General features: G+C 40.0%; 1 protein-coding gene across 1 annotated transcript in view; it reads right to left on the bottom strand.

Moving 5' to 3' along the window:
• Nucleotides 1-10764: 10764 nt before the first annotated feature.
• PTCHD4 (patched domain containing 4) overlaps nucleotides 10765-18457 on the bottom strand; it is a 233221-nt gene continuing 225528 nt past the window's right edge. Inside the window, exon 4 of the mRNA XM_045294756.1 lies at nucleotides 10765-12609. Within this exon, the coding sequence (XP_045150691.1) occupies nucleotides 10976-12609 (1634 nt within the window). The 3' untranslated portion in view covers nucleotides 10765-10975. The remainder of the gene's footprint in view (nucleotides 12610-18457) is intronic.

The raw sequence follows: 18457 nt of genomic DNA, 5'->3' as shown, positions 1-18457 counted from the left end.
GAGTCATGATTTTCTCTTTCTCTGAGCTGTCCTCCTGAGGATGTCTTGGTTATTGCCACGCTAAATACAAGTGAGAGGAAATGGCACTGGGGCAGGAAATGACACTGATTTGTATTCTGTGCTGATGCTCTTACATAAAACAATTTTCCCTCGGTTCTTTTTCCTTTTTTAATGCGAACCCATTCTTTCCTGAATGATCTGTGTAACAGTATTGGTTCCATTGAGTCAAATATCAACTGTTAGAATCTGTTTATATGTCTCATCATTATCTTGCATACTATATTAATCTCAAACAACAGAATTCACACATTTGTATTTTCTAATCTGTAATAAGCTAATTAATTGACCTAATCTTGTCCTAGTTTAGCATCCTGTCCAAATTACATTTAGAATTATTCATCATTTTAAACAACTAGTAAAAATATTAATAGAGTAACTAAGATTAATTATGACAAGCAAATATTGACTATAAATTTTGAAGTGTTAAGTTAGGCTATAGGAGACAAATAGCAACTCTAGTTTTTGCTAATGCCTCATAATACAAATGCTTGCAGTTAAAGCAAATAGTCTCTTCATACAACATATCATGTGAACTTTCTGAACACCACCTTGTGCAGGACTTGGTACATCACCTAGCACCATAATGGCACTTAATGGTTGCTGGAAGGATCAGAAAAGGAACGGTTATGGCTGGGTTATTGCACTGCACGTTTATTAATTCCTAGGTACTCTATTTTCAGTTGACAGAAACAAAACAAAACACTCTTCCAATCTATGATTAATTATTTTAAGTGCCAATCTTAAGTGTGGCTCTTACTATTGACAACATTGAAGGAGTGACTCTAAGGATTTAAACATGATTCATGAGGAAGAACTATTGGAACATTTGGTAATAGATCTGTGATCTCCAGAAGTAACATTTTGTTAGGTGACTCTTATATGAACTTCAACAGTCTTTATCCATTGGTGTGATCAAATGGCCTTTTGAGGACCAAGTAAGCTTTTAAGGGGTTACCAAGTTTGCCCACCACTGCTTTTTTCAACACTCTATATTTTGTAGATAAAAGCTTCTGAAGTAGAGTGTGAAGTAGATTAATTTGTGTCTATATAACTCTGCCATTGAATGTATTTCAATCCATGAAAGGTTGGTGATGTACGTATTCTGGTGAAGTAGCTGTTGTGTCAGTTCTGATTCACGGTGATCACATGGATGGTACAGCTGATGGGCTTCATAGGTGCTCTGATGGCTGATGTTCTAGAAATAGGTCAGGAAGCAGACCAGGGCTTTTCCCAAGGTGTCCCTGGGTGGACTCACGCCTCCAATCTTTTGGATAACAGTGAATGTGTCAACGATTTGTACTTCCCAAGATGGTGTTTGAGAATACTTCCACTTTTTTTTATCAGAGCACAAGGGTCTAGATATGTGAAGATTCAATTTTCTTGGTCTTAATGACTTAGAAGCCATGCTGACAGTTCAAGAATAATTTTGCCCAGAATTGGAATTCTTGTTGTGTGTAGTGTGAGGGACGATATGGCTTCTGAACCAACCTTATGTACTGCTCAAAAGCCACCAGCTTAATTGCTGGTGACTCCATCCTGTGTAACTCTCATGATAAGAAAAATGTTTAAAGCACTTTCATAATTAATGTGATCACAGTAGCATGATGCATTGCAGTTTTTGGCAGAAGGTTAAGGGATATTTTAGGCAGATTGTATTTGAACCAACTATATATTGTTTTAGATTTGAAGTTAATACAATTATTATGGCTTAAAAAACTATTTAAATATTTCAAAAACACTTTACTGACTTCTATGTTATAGAGCTATTAATGAACTTAGGTGCTCATAAAAATATTTCTCAGGAATTCCAAGAAATCTTGTATTTACTTCAGAATGGCTATCTTAACCATGTAATAGTGTATTATTATGGCATTATTTTTAATGCATATGATTCAATGAAGCTCCAAAAATATATATCATGTTATTTTATATGTAATGTGATTTCGTTTGGAGTCCCTGCTAACCAAAACTCGGGGTATGACTCAATTCAGAGGTGTTTTTTGAAGAAAGTCCTGGTTACCCACTTTTGAAAAGCAATCATGTGGTCAGTAAGAATTAGAATTGTCTCAATGACAAATATCTTTTGCTTTTAGCTTTTATGTTTAGGAGATTTAATTTCTTACCTAGAAAATTATTTCCCCAAAAGATGGGAATTCCAAGGATCCCACTGAGGTTAGAAGAAGTTGTGTATTATGAAATTCTGTGGAGTATTTAAGGAACCAGGGTGCTGCAGTGTATTATGCATTAGACTTAACTACAAGGCCTGTGGTTCAAAACCATCAGCTGCTATAAGGGAGAAAAATGAGGCTGTCTGCTTCCTTAAATATTTACTCTTTCAGTAATCCTATGGAGCAGTAGTGCTCTATCATACAAGGTAATGATGAGTTGGCATTAACTAGATGGCAGTGGGTTTAGGTTTTGTTTGTTGGTCATTTTATATTAACACTAATAAATAGAGAGTACAGTGGATCTAAGGATAACATGGCCTACAGCATTTGGGATTATCACCTAGAAACAACTGGTAAAATCAGTTGACTCCAGGAACTACAGAGTAAATACTTGTGTAATTCATGACTATTTTAGTGTGCTAACTCTTCCTTATCATGACTAATGTAAACAGATTTTTCACGGTTGTTAAAATAAAAGGTGAACACAGCCGTGCTGTCCATAGCTTTGCTTAGCTGCATTGTAGCAAATATAACTGGTGACATTTTCGTGGGTAGTTAATACTTTGCTGTTCTTTTTCTTTCTGATTTTTTTGATAACACATTTCTTAAGCAGAAAAATCCTGGGAAATTCAACCTAAATAATTATATCTCAATATACCCAAAATTTATAAATAATAATAAACAAAGGACTACTTGGAACACATGTTCCCTTGAAGAAATATTATTGGATCATGGCTACTTGCTTATATATACTAATCTATATAGAACACATTGTTATTTCTTCATTTTGCTACTGTTAAGAAAAAGTCATTTACATATTATTTCTTCACTTCATCAAGAATGGACACATTCGCCAAAATCAGGCTATTTGGAAACTATCTTGAAGGGCTCGCAAGAGGAAATTGGCTTCTTAGTATGAGCTAAAATAACGATTCAGAAAGTCCCCAACTCATCACTACCTTGTATGATAGAGTGAGTGCAACTGCTCCATAGGATTCCTGAGAGAGTAAGCTATTTTGGGAGAAAATACCACTTAGGCATACCACCTGGGTGATGTAAATGGTTAACATACTCAGCTGCTAGCGGAAAGGTGGAAGGTTGAAGTTCACCCAGAGGCACCTTGGAAGAAAGGCCAACAATCGACTCAGTTCTAACCTGACACCCATGCATCGGCATGGGTCACAGCTAACTCCATGGCAATTTGTTATGTTGGCATTTTTGTTCAAAATTATTCTTTTAATAATGTAGCTGTCATTGTAGAGCAACAGGGACATAATTACAGCGATGGGCATTTTATCTTGCATGAAAACTTATTTGCACTATTTGGGGAGTGATAAATTAGGCTGTTTTCATGACTGGGATGTGGTAAAAAGCCTCTGTCATAGAACATTACAGAAAGCATGTTCATATGAGAAAGGCACTGGAATATGGTGACTTGACATACCATTTGTACTGATGAGATGCCAGTGTCTCATCAATTCATATATTTGATCTTTATTTCGTAACAGAGATTAGCATTTTGTTCAGCCGGGATTAAGCGTGAATGTCCTATTGTTTTAGGAAACAACAGAAAATAAAAATTTCGAATATTTACTTTCATTCCTACTACTTGTCTATACATGGGTGAATTCAAGGTTTTCTTCCTGATAAGTCTTCTCACTGATTCCAGTCTTTCGACAAATGATCTGTACTTCAGAATGCTCATTTAGCCAAAAATAATAGCAATGCTATCCAGTGGAAAAGAAAACATAAGTAGAATGCCAAAGACTGGTAATATCACCCTTTTCTGGATGTCTAGGGTAATTAAACACACACACACACACACACTCATTTTTCCTCCTCTTGGCAAAAAGTGCACTTGGAATTTTTACTGAAGTTACTCACAGATTATGTGATTGTGCACCTCTCTAGGCAAGCTACTAACAAAATAAATGCCAGCTTGATCTCTTTTTGAGCCAAGGGTTGTGCTCTGGGATGCCTGCAGAAAGAACCAAACAATAGCCCTGAGAGTAAATATTAATGAATATTATATTAGCCAGAATGCACAAGTATGACTATACACAGGAGCGTGCAGTTCACATTTTGCTTGGTCTAAATTTAAAGTGAAAGAGCATCAAGGAGAGGTGCTAAACAATATTGCTTTGTGGCTTTAGTTATTGCCATTTGGATCAAAGGTTGCGTGCCACTTTGTCTTTAAATACCCTTATGAGGTAGCTTGGAGAGATCTCTGCCCTTTTCAAGCTGTGACAGATTTCCTATTAAGACCAAAAAAGTCTCTATTGCTGAAAAAATATGCATAAGTAGCAGGAAAGTTTATAAAGTTGCTTAAACTCTGTTAAAACTTTGGGATGCCTGTATGGGTGACCTGAAGGTCGAATACCCACACTCTTAAGTTTGAGAAAATTGCCAGAATTTCCTGATTCTACTTTATAATAGATGCTGCACCAGGGCATGCAGAAATGCGACAGTCTGGTCTTTCTCCAACTTTCTCCACATGGCTACCACACCCACTGCATGGTCAGGTAAAATGATGGTAGGCAGTTCAGTTTCCAAGGGTAATTGGACCATCTTCCATTAGATGTATAAACGCTACACACAGTGTATTGGAGAGTTCCTCTTCAAGGGATCAAAGTCAATACCTTTTTCATGCTGAAAAGAGAGACACATTATGAACTACAGTACTTGTAAAATCATGGCAATCTCTCTGAGCTAGTCTCAGGAAATTCTTCACTGCGATCCTGTAAAGCACAAACATTCTTATTCCTGTACATAACGTGGCTTCCCTGAAGCTCGGCGTCAACAGAGGGAAGAAAAGAACAACATCTCACTATCTGGTCATGCCATCAGCCCTTTAGGGGAACAAGCCAGTTACACCCAACTTCCCCAAACCCCAGCTCGGACAGGTACATACACACGAAACAGAAGAACCAAGAGCCACTCCTTCCTACTTCACAGCTTCTCCAGTTTACTTCATTTTGAAGATGGCACAATGAGGGAGACCTAGGAAATCTTTCTTCAGGAAAAACTTCAGTTGGGAATAGAGACTGCCTTTCTATAATTTATAAAAGAGCAAACTTTGTGGTGGTTTAATTTCTAAAGACTTTATTATATTAAAATATCTATCTTATCAAGGTTCCCAGTTTAAGGAATAAACCCATTAGATTGGGACCCTATCTTTAAAGGTGCATAAAATATATTATTCATTGACTTGCCATCTCCCCAATCCTGGTGTGTATTTCTGAGGCTATAGGATATATTGTTACTCTTTGAATTGTTTTCCTGTTTCAAAAGAAAAGCCAGTAGCTTCTTTATCAGCAACAGAGTTATGCTCATTATGCATGGAGGAAACAGATTTAAAAAAAAATACTCTGTGGGCTTCAAAGACGCACAGGGCCATCCCAAGGCCAAGCGTCATTCTGAGGAATGAACACTGCTGATCTGGGCTCTGACTCAAACCTCTTTCTAAGGGCGCCCCCTGCCTTTCCCAAGGTCAGTTCACGAACCTCACAAATAAGAAAGAAGACAACCTTCAAATGGAATTATTTTCTTACATGTGGTTAGGCTTGCTAGCAGCTGAAAATCTATCGTTTTGATACATCATGGGTTTCTTTCTGCTGCGTCCTAAGCCACACAAATACATGGTATTTCCCCCCTTGTTTTATCACAGCTATTCCAGGCACCTTGAGGCCAGATCATGTGGGCTCATTTTCTTGTCAACATTTTTCCAACATCATTTTAAACTTTGCCTGATCCAGCTTCAGGTCATTTCCAGCACCATAATCCACTAAAAGATGATGGTGGGCAAACCTTGGTCGTTGAGTTTAAAAACCAAAGTAATTTATTGTTTCGCTACCAACACAGGATCGGATGGAAGGACAGTTTCTGTGTTCCATTTACGACCTGGCCACTGTCATTTGAGTTAATATCTTCGCAGTCACGATTCTGAAGGCAAACATGTTTGTTTGCCTTTTGTCTTTTTCTAAACAGTATGTCTGCAGATCACTGTTTAAACCAGTCCAAGGAAATGCCTGCACCACAGTGATGCTGCTGAATTTTGTACGTAGATCCAAGATGGGGAGATTTCAAGGGCATACCAATTCAGCCAGAGAAAATATTTTGTCAAAGCCATAAAATTTGTCACATTTGTTTTTGTGTAACCAAGAATGGGCAAGAGGATTTTCTTTGCCCCCCTTTCAGCCCCACCAAAAAAGGGTACACATTGCTTCCTAATTCTCTTTTGGAATAAATGGCAGCTTTCAGATAGATTCACATTCAAAAGGATTACCAACTCCAACCAAATAGAATGAACAGAGAAATCCCTCTGGGAGGGGACTGAACAAGTCATTGAGTGATTGTCTCTTAATCCCCAGGAGACACCCTCTAGCTTCCAATCTCAGGGTATTCGATACTCTGATTCACCAGGAGATTGCAACCACATGACATGGACGTATGTCGAATCGCTAATTGGTATAGAATCTTCTCCGACCTGCCTGGACAGCAGATACAGCCTCTGAGAGTTCCAGAAGGCATTTGAGAAGAGGCTGTGTGTGGCTATTACAACTCACGGAAAGCAATTCCAATGGTTTCCCTTTAGATGAAACTTTCTGTGGACTTTTGTCTCTGGAAACTAACCCTCCCCAGGCATTTATGTAGAGGTGATATGAGAATTGTAATAAAACCACAAGACCCTGAAAATAGTGTCTTTAAAAACCTATGTCCTATTAGTAACAATGCATGCATAGTGCCGTGTATTCATAACTATTTGGCCATAAAAATATGCGACTGTAATTATGATATTCACAGTTAACTTATAAAAATACATGTGAATCTGAATGGCAATAGTTAACTCCTAGCTCTAGCCACAAGCATAGAGGGATTACTTCAGTATGAGAGAGTGCAATGGGTAATTACAAAGTGGACAGAGTTCTCACCTTCTGCTACATTCAGGGATGGCGATTATAGCATCATAGTCGCTTTACTTGTCATAATGCAAAAGCTCGATTCTGTGGAAGCAAATGGGGATCAAATGGGAAGGAGAATGCTCAGGTGATACAACCCTGAAGGGACACTTTTCTTTTGTCGAATATTCATGCACAGTCCATCTTCAAGGACGTTCATGGGTATTGGAAGAACTAAATTCAAGGGATGCCATTTGAACTCACACCACCCGTGAACGATTGCCAAGAGGTTGAGAGTCTAACTCCTAGCTAAATCAACTAGATGGGAGTCACCTGCAATAGATTTCCTGCTGTAATCTGGGTGAGAACCTCTTTGAAACTTTGAGCCATTGTGGAGAGTGACACGATTCTAGTAATTTCTTATGCAGATATGAATCCTGACCAGAGGACACAAATCTACATTCTAGTTTAAATTCAGAAAAGGTGTGAGTTTTTGCAAATTTACAAGTGCCTCAATTTAGGAGGGAAAGGAATTTCAACGAAATAAGATACATCACACCTCTGATATATCTCCCACAATTTCTCCTCTTACAGGAACTGATTGATCATCTCTTGGTAGTAGGTCCATCCCTAATTTGAACATCATCAACACTTCATAAACAGATGAAAATATGGAAGTAAACTTGAAAAATGAGGGCAAACGTCACATGAGCTATTAAAACAGGCTAAGAAACTTGAGGATTACCTACACATCATGATCTCATATTTCAGGATGTATTTTGGCATTCAGTAAATGACATTTTGGGGAACATGTTTCACAGTGAGATTGGGAGGTCAGATGATCAGTAGATTCTTCTTGGATTTAAATTATTTCTGAGGATGAGGTGAAAGCATTTTGGATGGTATATTAATTCTTCCAGAATAAGGAATTCCATTTCAGTAAATTATTGCTACAGTTCACTAAAGAGTACCACGAGGTCCTGGAAAAGATAATGTTCCACCCAAAATGCCACCTCTCTAGTCATTTGAACCATGAGAAATGATACGTATCTCAAGACATTTTGATCCTTAAAAGAAAATAGCTGTTTGGACGAAGAAATGACAATCGATCTGGCCTGTTGGTTTGGCAGGGAATGCCACTATCCCCATATGCATTTGGCAATTGGCATGCTTGATTCTTTCTATGTAATAAGCCTGCCAATCTTGTCTGCATGCAGACCTGGGAAGCGTTTTACAAACAGGCGAATGGACAGAGAATGGCCCAACATGAAAAGACGTGGAGCGCTAGCCAATGGAGCCAATCGCTCAGTTGACCACCTCCCCTCCTTCAGACAAGATGTAAAACAAATCTCCACAGGGGATGGGCTTTTTCCCTACCTCCCCAAATAACAAAACAACTCATCAGAAATTTCCACTTCAGACATGAGACCATGATCTGGAGATGCGCTGGGGCCAACTACCAGTTCATCCTCACAGTAGTGAGGGTTACTCGTAAAATGACTTTACAAAGAATAGAGCAACAATGACTCCATGGTTACAGGCAATTCTTTTCCACACCCAAATTGAAACATACCCAAATTGTGTCCAAATGAGCACAATTAAGAGAACATGGATTCTTTCTATTAGAAACTCAACAACTTTAAGGTAGGACAAAACAAACTCCATTCAGTAGCATACACTATTGCATGATTGTTTTTCACCATAGAGACAATCCTGTGTTAAACTCTTTCTTTGTGGAAGCTCACCTGTCTTATTTCATTAATCGAGCAACTTCATTTCCAAATACTGCAACCTGAGTGGGATGGGTAGTTACACTTTTCTGAACGTGACTTGAGTCCGGGAGTTTTGCTTTTTATTTATCTTTCAGGTTTTAGTCATATGAAGTCAATGAAAACCCTCGACCAAAATTCATGTGGTCTTTCAGGTAAATGAGCTTATTAGCAGATTTTACAACCATTGGACATTTGTTTAGTCCTACCTGAAAATAAAACTATTCTACATCTTAGCATGGGAAAAGGCATTTTCTATTAATTTTCTGTGACAAGAAACACAACATTAATCCAAGTAAGCACTCAACAGCTGGAGCCTATCTGCCAGGGAGATGTTTTAGGCTTTTCCTCAATAAAACTATTTGCCTCAGTACTTTTGTTTGGGAAAGAATTCAGTAGTAGTTACAGGTAATATGTCACCGGTAGAGAACTGTCATCGTCCTAGGAGGTGGACCAGCTGAGGAACACTTTCCCAGCAACAAGAGCAGTGATAGTGCAGGCAGCTACCAACAATGCTGCAGTAGTTAGAGACCACTACTACAGTGATCGTGGCTTGGATGGAGGTTCCAAATATGAATGCAAGGATACACTAGAGTCTATAGAAGTAGACTATTTTTCTTATGCTAAGGACCAGTTAGTTAATGGTGCACGATGAGTGGGGACACCCCATTTCACTCTTTCACTCAGCAACAGGTTGCCTAGATACGCCTCCTTTCATGATGACAGTATATTTTCATTATCTAAAATAAGAACGCGATTAGCTGTAGAATATGCCAATTCACACACCCCCTTGTGTGTCCTTACACACATCTGTAAGAACAAAATGTGGGGAGTGCTCATTTGCAGTTGGGTAAATGCTCTGAAAGCAGTCACAACAGCTTTCCCAAGCACAGGGAAACAAAGAACGTCCTATGGAAAATGCCACATGAACTCTGCAGCACGAACATGAGACACGAAGCCTTTTCATGTGGAAATTAATTCGCTGACTTCTGTCTTCTTTGCTAAGTCAACGAGAGCAAGGTTCTCAGTTACTGAAAACACATTGTATAGGGTCTAATGGCGTCCCTCATTTCTGTGTATTTCGCCTGTCACACAATTGAGTGACACTTTTGCTGCTGAGACCCTGGAATTGATTTGGAGTGATCATTGGTGAGTCCATGGATTTGTTCAAAACTGATTTGATGTTTTTGAGGAAAGGCCAACCTATCTGCAAATGGACATCTCCTGCCTCACGAATGTTAATGCACACTATAAAGACAAGTCAAAGTATGTATGATACATATGCATGCATGTAGATGCACGCATACATATCGTACATTTATGTACACATAAAATGAATTGGGAAGTCCTTTGGTTTACCCCACCCCCCAAAGAAAATCTCACTGCCTTTGAGTTGAATCCAACTCGTAGCGCCCTCAGAAGACAGAGTAGAACTGCCTCTGAGTTTCCCAGGCTGGGATCTTGACGGAAGCAGGTGGCCACATCTCCCCCCACCCCCACCCCAGGGGAGCGGGCTGGCGAGTTCAAAGGGCAGATATTTTGGTTCGCAGCTCAGAGCTTCCCAGCTGCGCCACTAGAATGCCTTCCTTTGGTTTAGACGGGATTAAATATGTACTTCCCAAGTGCATAGGTTTCCTTTGATCAACCTGTAAAACACACAACTATGAAAGGGGCCATGGCAATTTGGACATTTCTTTTGTCTCCCCCAGCTATTGAGAGAGACCCCTTGTCTCTGCTCCAGCTCTCCCCAAGCATTTTCGTTTAAAAAGCTGTTTGTTTTTCTGGCCATTTATTTTAACACCCATTGATTCATCCATTCCTTGGGTGAGGTCTTAGATCACATTCAGAAACCGATCCTTGGTCGCAAACAAGGTTTCAAAGAACGTTCCCTGCTTTCTTATTCCTTCTCTCCTCTCCCCACCCCCCACCAGCAAGTGTCTCCTGTTGAATTCATCATTCTTGATATGACTTGCCTTGGTACCCTTGGCCAGCCCAAGCAGCTGAGGTCTGGCCTTTACCTGCCCTGCATCATTGTGCGATACTTGAAAAAAAAATAAATCAATCCATTAGTCCACCCCCCTCAGACTGTGGTGACGTGGTCAGGGTTCTCTTGTATTTCTATGCATTCAATTTCCTCTCTCTCCTTTCGTTTGGCCCGTTTCTTTTTCTTGTGGTGCTTTTTGGAAGGGGGAAAAAAGGTTAGGAACACGGGTAAAATAACGAAACAGTGCAGAAGTGTGCAACCTCCAGTGAGCAGCAAGCATTTGAACAGTGTGAAGGTCAGGTTCGAAGGCACAAACAGGAGGGGGATCAACCCAATAAGAAAAGAAGTAATATTTTGCAAAATGGCTGTCCCATGCTCTTGCAGGGAACTCTTTATACATTGTGTTCGGGTGTGCTCAGTTGCTAATACAAATGTATAAAGCAGTGGTGCACAGTGGTCAATGGCGAAATTTAAAGTGTAGATAAGGCACAAGATAGAAATGCAATCCATGTCGACGCTCCATAGTGTCATTAAGCCCAGAACGCCCAGCTCAATTGAGGTGACGCTAAGAATTAGCCAGAAGTTTCCCAGAGGGTGAATCACTAAGAAAAAGGTCAGGATTAAAACCAGGAGAACCCCAAAGCCTGCAATCAGAACAGGCACAGTGACAGACAAGCTGTAATGGTCCATGAAGACAAAGGAGGGGTTGAACACAATGAATCGAATGCTCTTCGAGAGGGACAGGGGTCTCAATTTCTCCAACACTTCCATGACTTCCTTCTGCTTGTTTCTGCTAGTCCTGGCCACCAAATACAAACGAGACACAATGATGTTGCTTTCATTCCCTGCTTTGGAGAAGATAATATCATTTCGAAAATGCTGGAATTCTGGCTTCTTTAAAAAGGAGCTTTGCAGGACACTGATGAAGTCACTCTTGTTATTGGCACTGATGTTGCTGCCTCTCAGGAACTGGTAATACTGCTCCATCCAGGAGACCGCAGTGAACCCGCTGCAGAGCCTGCGCAGGTCCTCCTGGACGCTGCTGTTCCAGTATTCGAGGGGCTCATAGATGTAGAATCCTATCACAGGGCTATAGTTGCTGAAATATTTTTGCTGAACCATGGCAAAGGAAACGCTTGGGGAGTCACTGGCTAGTAGATTGATGATATTGGCTCCATCACTGATCTGCAAGCACCCCATAAAAGAGAAGGAGGCATAAATGAGATACAGGATGACGACAAATGGCTTCACATAGATATTGGTAATCCATTCATTGTAGTGTTCACGGAGAAAATGCTGAATAAAGTGGTGCTGGTAGGGGTTCGCCTCATGATGAGATGTCTGCTGATGCCCATCACTCATCACTGCCTGGAACCACACAGGTTTGCGGTCCAGGTATTCTGCAGAAGGGATCTTACAGCAAAAGATGCTGTGGTAGCGGTTTTGCTCAAGCTGGCCAGCAAAGACCAGACAGGAGCCAAAGAAGGAGAAAATGTAGAAGTAGTTCAACAGGATGGAGACACACATGTTCTGACAGAAGACCTTCACAGCTTCTACGTTCGTGAATGGGCTGGCACCCATCCCAAAGGTGATGAAGTACAAGGAGCTGGTCATAGTATAGGTGACCATTACATCAGAATAGGCATCAGCCACCCTGTCTTTGAAGGGCAAGTTTTCTCTGGTTCTCCTCCATCCAGACAGAAGTTCAAACACTCCTTTTGTTCCGTGACCTAATGTTAAAGAAAAAAAGAAGAAAAATCAATGGTGTTTTTTGTTTCAAGTACATTTTATGTTGAACAGGATTTTAGACTCGACCGTTCAAAGTGCTAGAATCCTCTGATCAGACTCTCAAAATCTGAGCTATACACAGTGTGCTTGGTCCAGGTTTCTACGTGAACAAAGTATTCATTTATTGGGATTATGAAAAAAAAAAGGAAAACATTCACCATCTAGTCGCATAGTGTGAGAGGTTATAAATGTTATGTGCGATTATGGAGTGATTTTGCTCCCTTGTACACATACTGGCTCCTTAAATGGATCCTAGGTTGTCAAGGGCGGGGGCGTTACTTGTGTATCTTCAGAGTGCTCTCAAGACCAATTCACGTGTGTATGTTTGTGTGGGTGTTCAGCTGCTTCATTGACTGATAGTCCCTAACCCCTGTTTTAAACGGACATCTATGCTGATTTAGGAAATTACAAGATTATTTCGAACACTTAAAAACGAATTTGAATGGATTGTGCAATGTTGATCATCTACTTGGTAGCCAAATGACTTAGAAACCAATTCCTGTAGATTTGATTAATTAACATTGGATGTGAGTCAGCAAAATCTGCCAGACCACATAAAAGACAGCAAGACCTTCAGGGCCAGAGCTCATGGCAAGCTATTTTCTTTGGGATCCACACAGAACTTCTAATAACCTGGAGTGGGCGCTAAGTACATTTCCCCCCTAAAGGTTATTTGCTTTGTAGTTGTTATTAAGTCCTGAACAGAGCCTGCAGTGTCTTCCGAGGCATGCCTATAAAGAGTTGTTATTTCTAGAAATGAGACAACTCTTAGGAAACAGCCACTTGGCCCCTGGCTAAGAAAAAGAGACAAGGCAGCAGGGAGAGCAACGTGATCACAGCGTACCTGAGCCATCGCTTCCTTTCAAACTGTCTGTTGCCCTTGCCGGCGCAGCTCTACTCTACAGAAACGGGCTGTTCTGCCAGAAACCCGTTAGCTAAAGATATGGCTTAAGGACCCACAAGGGCCTACTCTCAGGAAGGAGAAAAGGACTCCATGTGGCACTTAAGATACGGAAATGATGTGTTTCGGGCTCCGTTCTTTTAGTGAGGCTTTAGCCTAAATATTATCATTGTTGGTGTCTTCCAGCAATCACTTTAAATTCCTGAGGTTGATGGTGTTTTTCCTGTTGGTCTTCGTGATTCTTCCCCTTCTCCCTTAGCTTCACTTGGTAAAGTACCATAGACCACAGCCGGCTCTATCGCCCAGCCTCCCTGTGCCTAAAGGGAGTTTATGCAACACGGTTCTGACCAAGGCAATAGATGTGGATCAGAAAGCTCGATGGAGTGCTGTCCACGAGGAAATGATGGCGTTACCAGGAAGAGCTTTGCTTGCCTGCCCTCTTCTGGAATTCCCTTTTATGTAAGAAAATCTAATTTCTTTTTGGCTAGGAGCCCGGGGTGGCATGGTGGGCTATTAATCACAAGATCATCAGTTTGAACCCACCCGTCACTCCTCAGGAGAAAAACGGGACTGTTGCTCCCACAGAGATTTGCAGGCTTGGAAACCCCAAGGAGCAGTTCTGGTCTGTCCTACTGTGAGACTTGATGGCAGGGAATGGGTTATCAGTAATAAGAAAATATTATTCACGACAGTGAGGGGTTTGTTGCTTTTATTAATAAATATTTTATTGAGGGCTCTTACAACTCATCACAATCCATCCATCCATTAGATGTCAAGCACATTTGTATATTTGTTGACATCATTATTCTCAAAACATTTGCTTTCTACTTGAGCCATTGGTATCAGCTCCTCATTTTTCCCCTCCCTCCCTGGTCCCCCTCCCTCATGAACCCTTAATAATTTATGAATTTTTATTATTTTGTCATATCTTACACTGTCCGACGTCTCCCTTCACCCACTTTTCTGTTGTTCTCCCCAGGGAGGAGGTTATATGTAAATCCCTGTAATTGGTTCTCCCTTTCACTCTCCCTCCACCCTCCCAGTATCACCCCTCTCACCACTGGTCCTGAAGGAGTCATCTCTCCTGGATTCCCTGTGTTTCCAGTTCCTATCTGTACCAATGTACATCCTCTGGTCTAGCCAGATTTGTAAGGTAGAATTGGGATCATGATAGTGCATCTCCCATAAATGTGCTATTTAATTCTGTTACAATTCAGTGATAGTATCCACACATCATGTGCACCCATCATCACTATCTGCTTCCAAATGAATAAAGCTTGTATTTGCAGCTGAAACTCAGTTTTGTAGGTGAGTTTACATTGACCAAAGTCTCTTGTGGGAATGTCCGGATTCTTATTTTATTTACTAATTTGACTATATTTATGAACTAAATTGGAACATGGGTTACATGTTGGGCTGCCAGCTGGAGCAGCGGTGGGAAACCACCAGGTGCTCTGAGCGAGAGAGACCAGGCTTCCATCCCGAGCAAGCGTTACCACCTTGGAAGCCCACAGGGCAGTTCTACCCTGCGCTATAGAGTTGCTATGAGGAGGAACTCACTCGATGACAGTATGTTTGGCTTTACGTGTGGCTCTCATAATAACTAAGTTAACAAATTTGGCTTTAGTGTGTGCAAAATAATGTACGTGATATTTACTATCATCACGTTGTTCAATCTATTTGGGGAGTTGCCATCAATTAGTAATTGTTTTTGAAGAGACTTCTAAAACAAACCCATGGTTGTGGAATTGATTTGCCTCACAGAAGCTCTGGAGAGTAGAGTGGATCTGCCTCATCTGGTGAACAAGGCTGTAATCTTCATAGAAGCAATTGCTACCGCTTTCTTCATGGGGTTTGTGCAGGTGGCAGCGGGTGTGTTCCGACCTCTATTCTTATGGCTAGTGGTCAAGTGCTTTCACAGCAATGCCACCTCAACATAAGGCTCCTTCCCCCTCAACATAAAGCTTATTTACTTTCCAAAGTCCTCATTACTGGATCTCTAGTCAGGAAGAATAAGGCGGTCCCAGGGATTGTAATCGGGTAGAAAGGGTAATGAAAATAGCAATTAGGTCCGGGACAAATATTTTTTGCGGCAGTGATCTAGTCCCTTCTGCATTAAATCACTCGCTGAACATCAATTAGGTCTACTAATTATTAACAAACCGCGTTATTGCTCATTCCTATCTCCTGCAAAAATCCTTGACCAAACATAAAAGTCATTGTGTGATTGATTCCCTTGACAAAACTATATTAGGATAATAGTTAATGTCATTAAAATAATTCTTTAATTAGGGCACCCCTCTTCTGAAATCAGGACTCTTGCTATGTTTGTAGTCACAAAGGGAAAAAGGCTACATTGGGTTGTGGCTAAATTTGACTTGCCTTTGCTAATGGTCACTTTCATGGAACATTAGGTGCGCGATGTAGGCCAGACGTCTGCTTTATATAGTACAAAGGTCTGCTCATGTGGGGAGATGGTGCGAAACCATCTGAAGCCAAATAATCAGTTTGTGGGCCTAGAGATAGAATGCGCAATTTCCAAGCTTTGTTTAGAAATGACATGTTTATTCCATTTGTGGGTTTAGATCCTTTGCAGAATCATTCCCATTATAGTCATTCACCCATCTGATTCACAACACAAACATACTTTGCAACACAAACAAAAATGGTGGTGTATGGTTACCCATGGGGTAAGGTCAGCAGTTGGAGACTACTGGCTGCTGCATGGGAGAAAGGTGAGGCTTTCTACTCCTATAAAGAGTTACAGTCTTAGAAGCCCACAGGGGCAGTTCTTCCCTGTCCTATAGGGTGGCTGAGTTGGAATCAACTCAATGGCAGTGAGTTTGGTTTTAGTTCTTAAAGCCAGGAACGTCTTCTTACTGCCCAAGGCATCTACTCATGATCAATCTTCGTTTCTTAGCTTTGCTCATGGTGCTTTCTCTAGTTCACATTAACTATCTCACATCATTGGTTGTGTTAAGATTCTATATTTTGGTTTGCTAAGGAATAATTCAGTTCTCATTTTTTTCCCCATGAAGCTATCTTTGATGAATCCAGATAGAGTGAATTTTTCCTGTTTCTTAAGCTCTCATTGAACTAATTAAATATATCTTTTGACATTCAGTAATATGTTATTTTGCTCAGCAACGAAGTGGTTTTTTTCAGGCTATGTGTTAAGTTTTTGTTTAAATCACAAATCTTCAAAGTCAGGAAACGTATCTTAATTTTATATACCCTGTAGGACCTCTAGCAAAGTGATAGGTGTTCAGAAGATTCCTACTAATCTTCAAATGAATAAAATCAACTTTAATTTTTGAGCCTATATAAACCTGCAGCATATACTTTTGTTTATTACTTACTCTAAAATTGAATTCTATGTCTTTATAACCATGTTAAATGTGCCCAGAAAAATTAAATATTAATTAATTCAATGCAGCCAACATATATTTATTTAGTTGCAATCAGCAAGGACAAAGAGAAATATGTGAGTCTACTTCCAAAAAGTCCCCGTGGGTTACTTCTACTGTGTCCTAGAGGTTCCATGTGAGTTGTGATCGACTCCATAGCAATGGATTTGGTTTGGGGGTTTATATGAAAGCAAGTACGCTAGCCTAGCCAATATAGCGGATATAAAGATCATCAAGAAACACGATATATTTCAAATCTGTCAATCCAAAAGGCCATTTGACTTGGATGATTCTGAGACAGATTATAGTTAGTAATGCAACTCTTTCAAACACGGGGTATATGCAGGGAAAATACAATGCCACTTAGGCTCAATTACAAAGTTTCAGTGTTTTTATCTAAATCAAGAAACAGTGGAATAGATGAAGAAAAGATGATTATCTGGGGGAGGGGGAAGCAGGGAGGGAGGGGAAAAATGAGGAGCTGATACCAAGGGCTCATGTAGACAGCAAATATTTTGAGAATGATGAGCGAACAAATGTACAAAAGTGCTTGACACAATGGATGTATGTGTGAATTGTGATAAGAGTTGTACAAGCCCCCAATAAAATGATTTAATTATTAAAAAAAGAAAATTTTCAAAATACACAGTTTTTATAGGTGTTCATTCTAACTTCATGTAACAAGGAAAATATGCTACTCTATTGTGGAAATTACTTAATAAGGTGTTAAGTACGAACACTCAGTAATATTTGTTTGTGAAAGTGGTAGAAGTTCATTAAGTTTTAGATTTTAAAACATGCTTAAATAAATCAATCTGAAAGAACTAGGTAAAATATTAATGGAATTAATTATAGAGAAAGATTTATAAAAGTTTAATTTAATTTTTAAAAACATTTATTTATTTATTATTAATCAATTTATTGGGGTGCTCTCACAAATCTTATGACAATCCATCATTCAACTGTATTAAGCATACTTGTACATATGATGCCATCATCATTTCCAAAACATTTTCTTGCTACATTAGCCCTTGGTATCAGCTCTTCTCCCCCCCCCGTCCCTCCTCCACCCTCTCACCAGCATGAATCCTTGATCAATTATATATTGTTGTTGTTATTTCATATCTTACACTGTCCGTTGTCTCCCTTCACACACATTTCTGTTTTCCATCCCCCTCTGGGGTTGCCCAGGTTTTTTTAAAAAAAATTTTATTAAATAATCATTTTATTAGGGGCTCATACAACATCACAATCTGTACATACGTTATTTGTGTCCAGCACATTAGTACATATGTTGACTTCTTCATTCTCACAACACCACTTTCCACTTGAGCCCTTGGTGTCAGCTCTTTCCCCTCCCTCCCCGCACCCCCCTTCCTGCAAACCCCTTATAATTTATAAAGTATTATTATTTTATCATATCTTACCCCATCCAACGTCTCCCTCACCCACTTCGCCATCCGTCCCCCAGGGAGGAGGCCA

This window comes from Echinops telfairi, unplaced genomic scaffold (genome assembly GCF_000313985.2).
Source record: "Echinops telfairi isolate 266 unplaced genomic scaffold, ASM31398v2 ScPeMD7_3533;HRSCAF=4204_1, whole genome shotgun sequence".
In the NCBI taxonomy this organism is placed as follows: Eukaryota; Metazoa; Chordata; class Mammalia; order Afrosoricida; family Tenrecidae; genus Echinops; species Echinops telfairi.
Note: the sequence above shows the minus strand (reverse complement) of the source record. Positions and strands in the feature narration are given on the sequence as shown.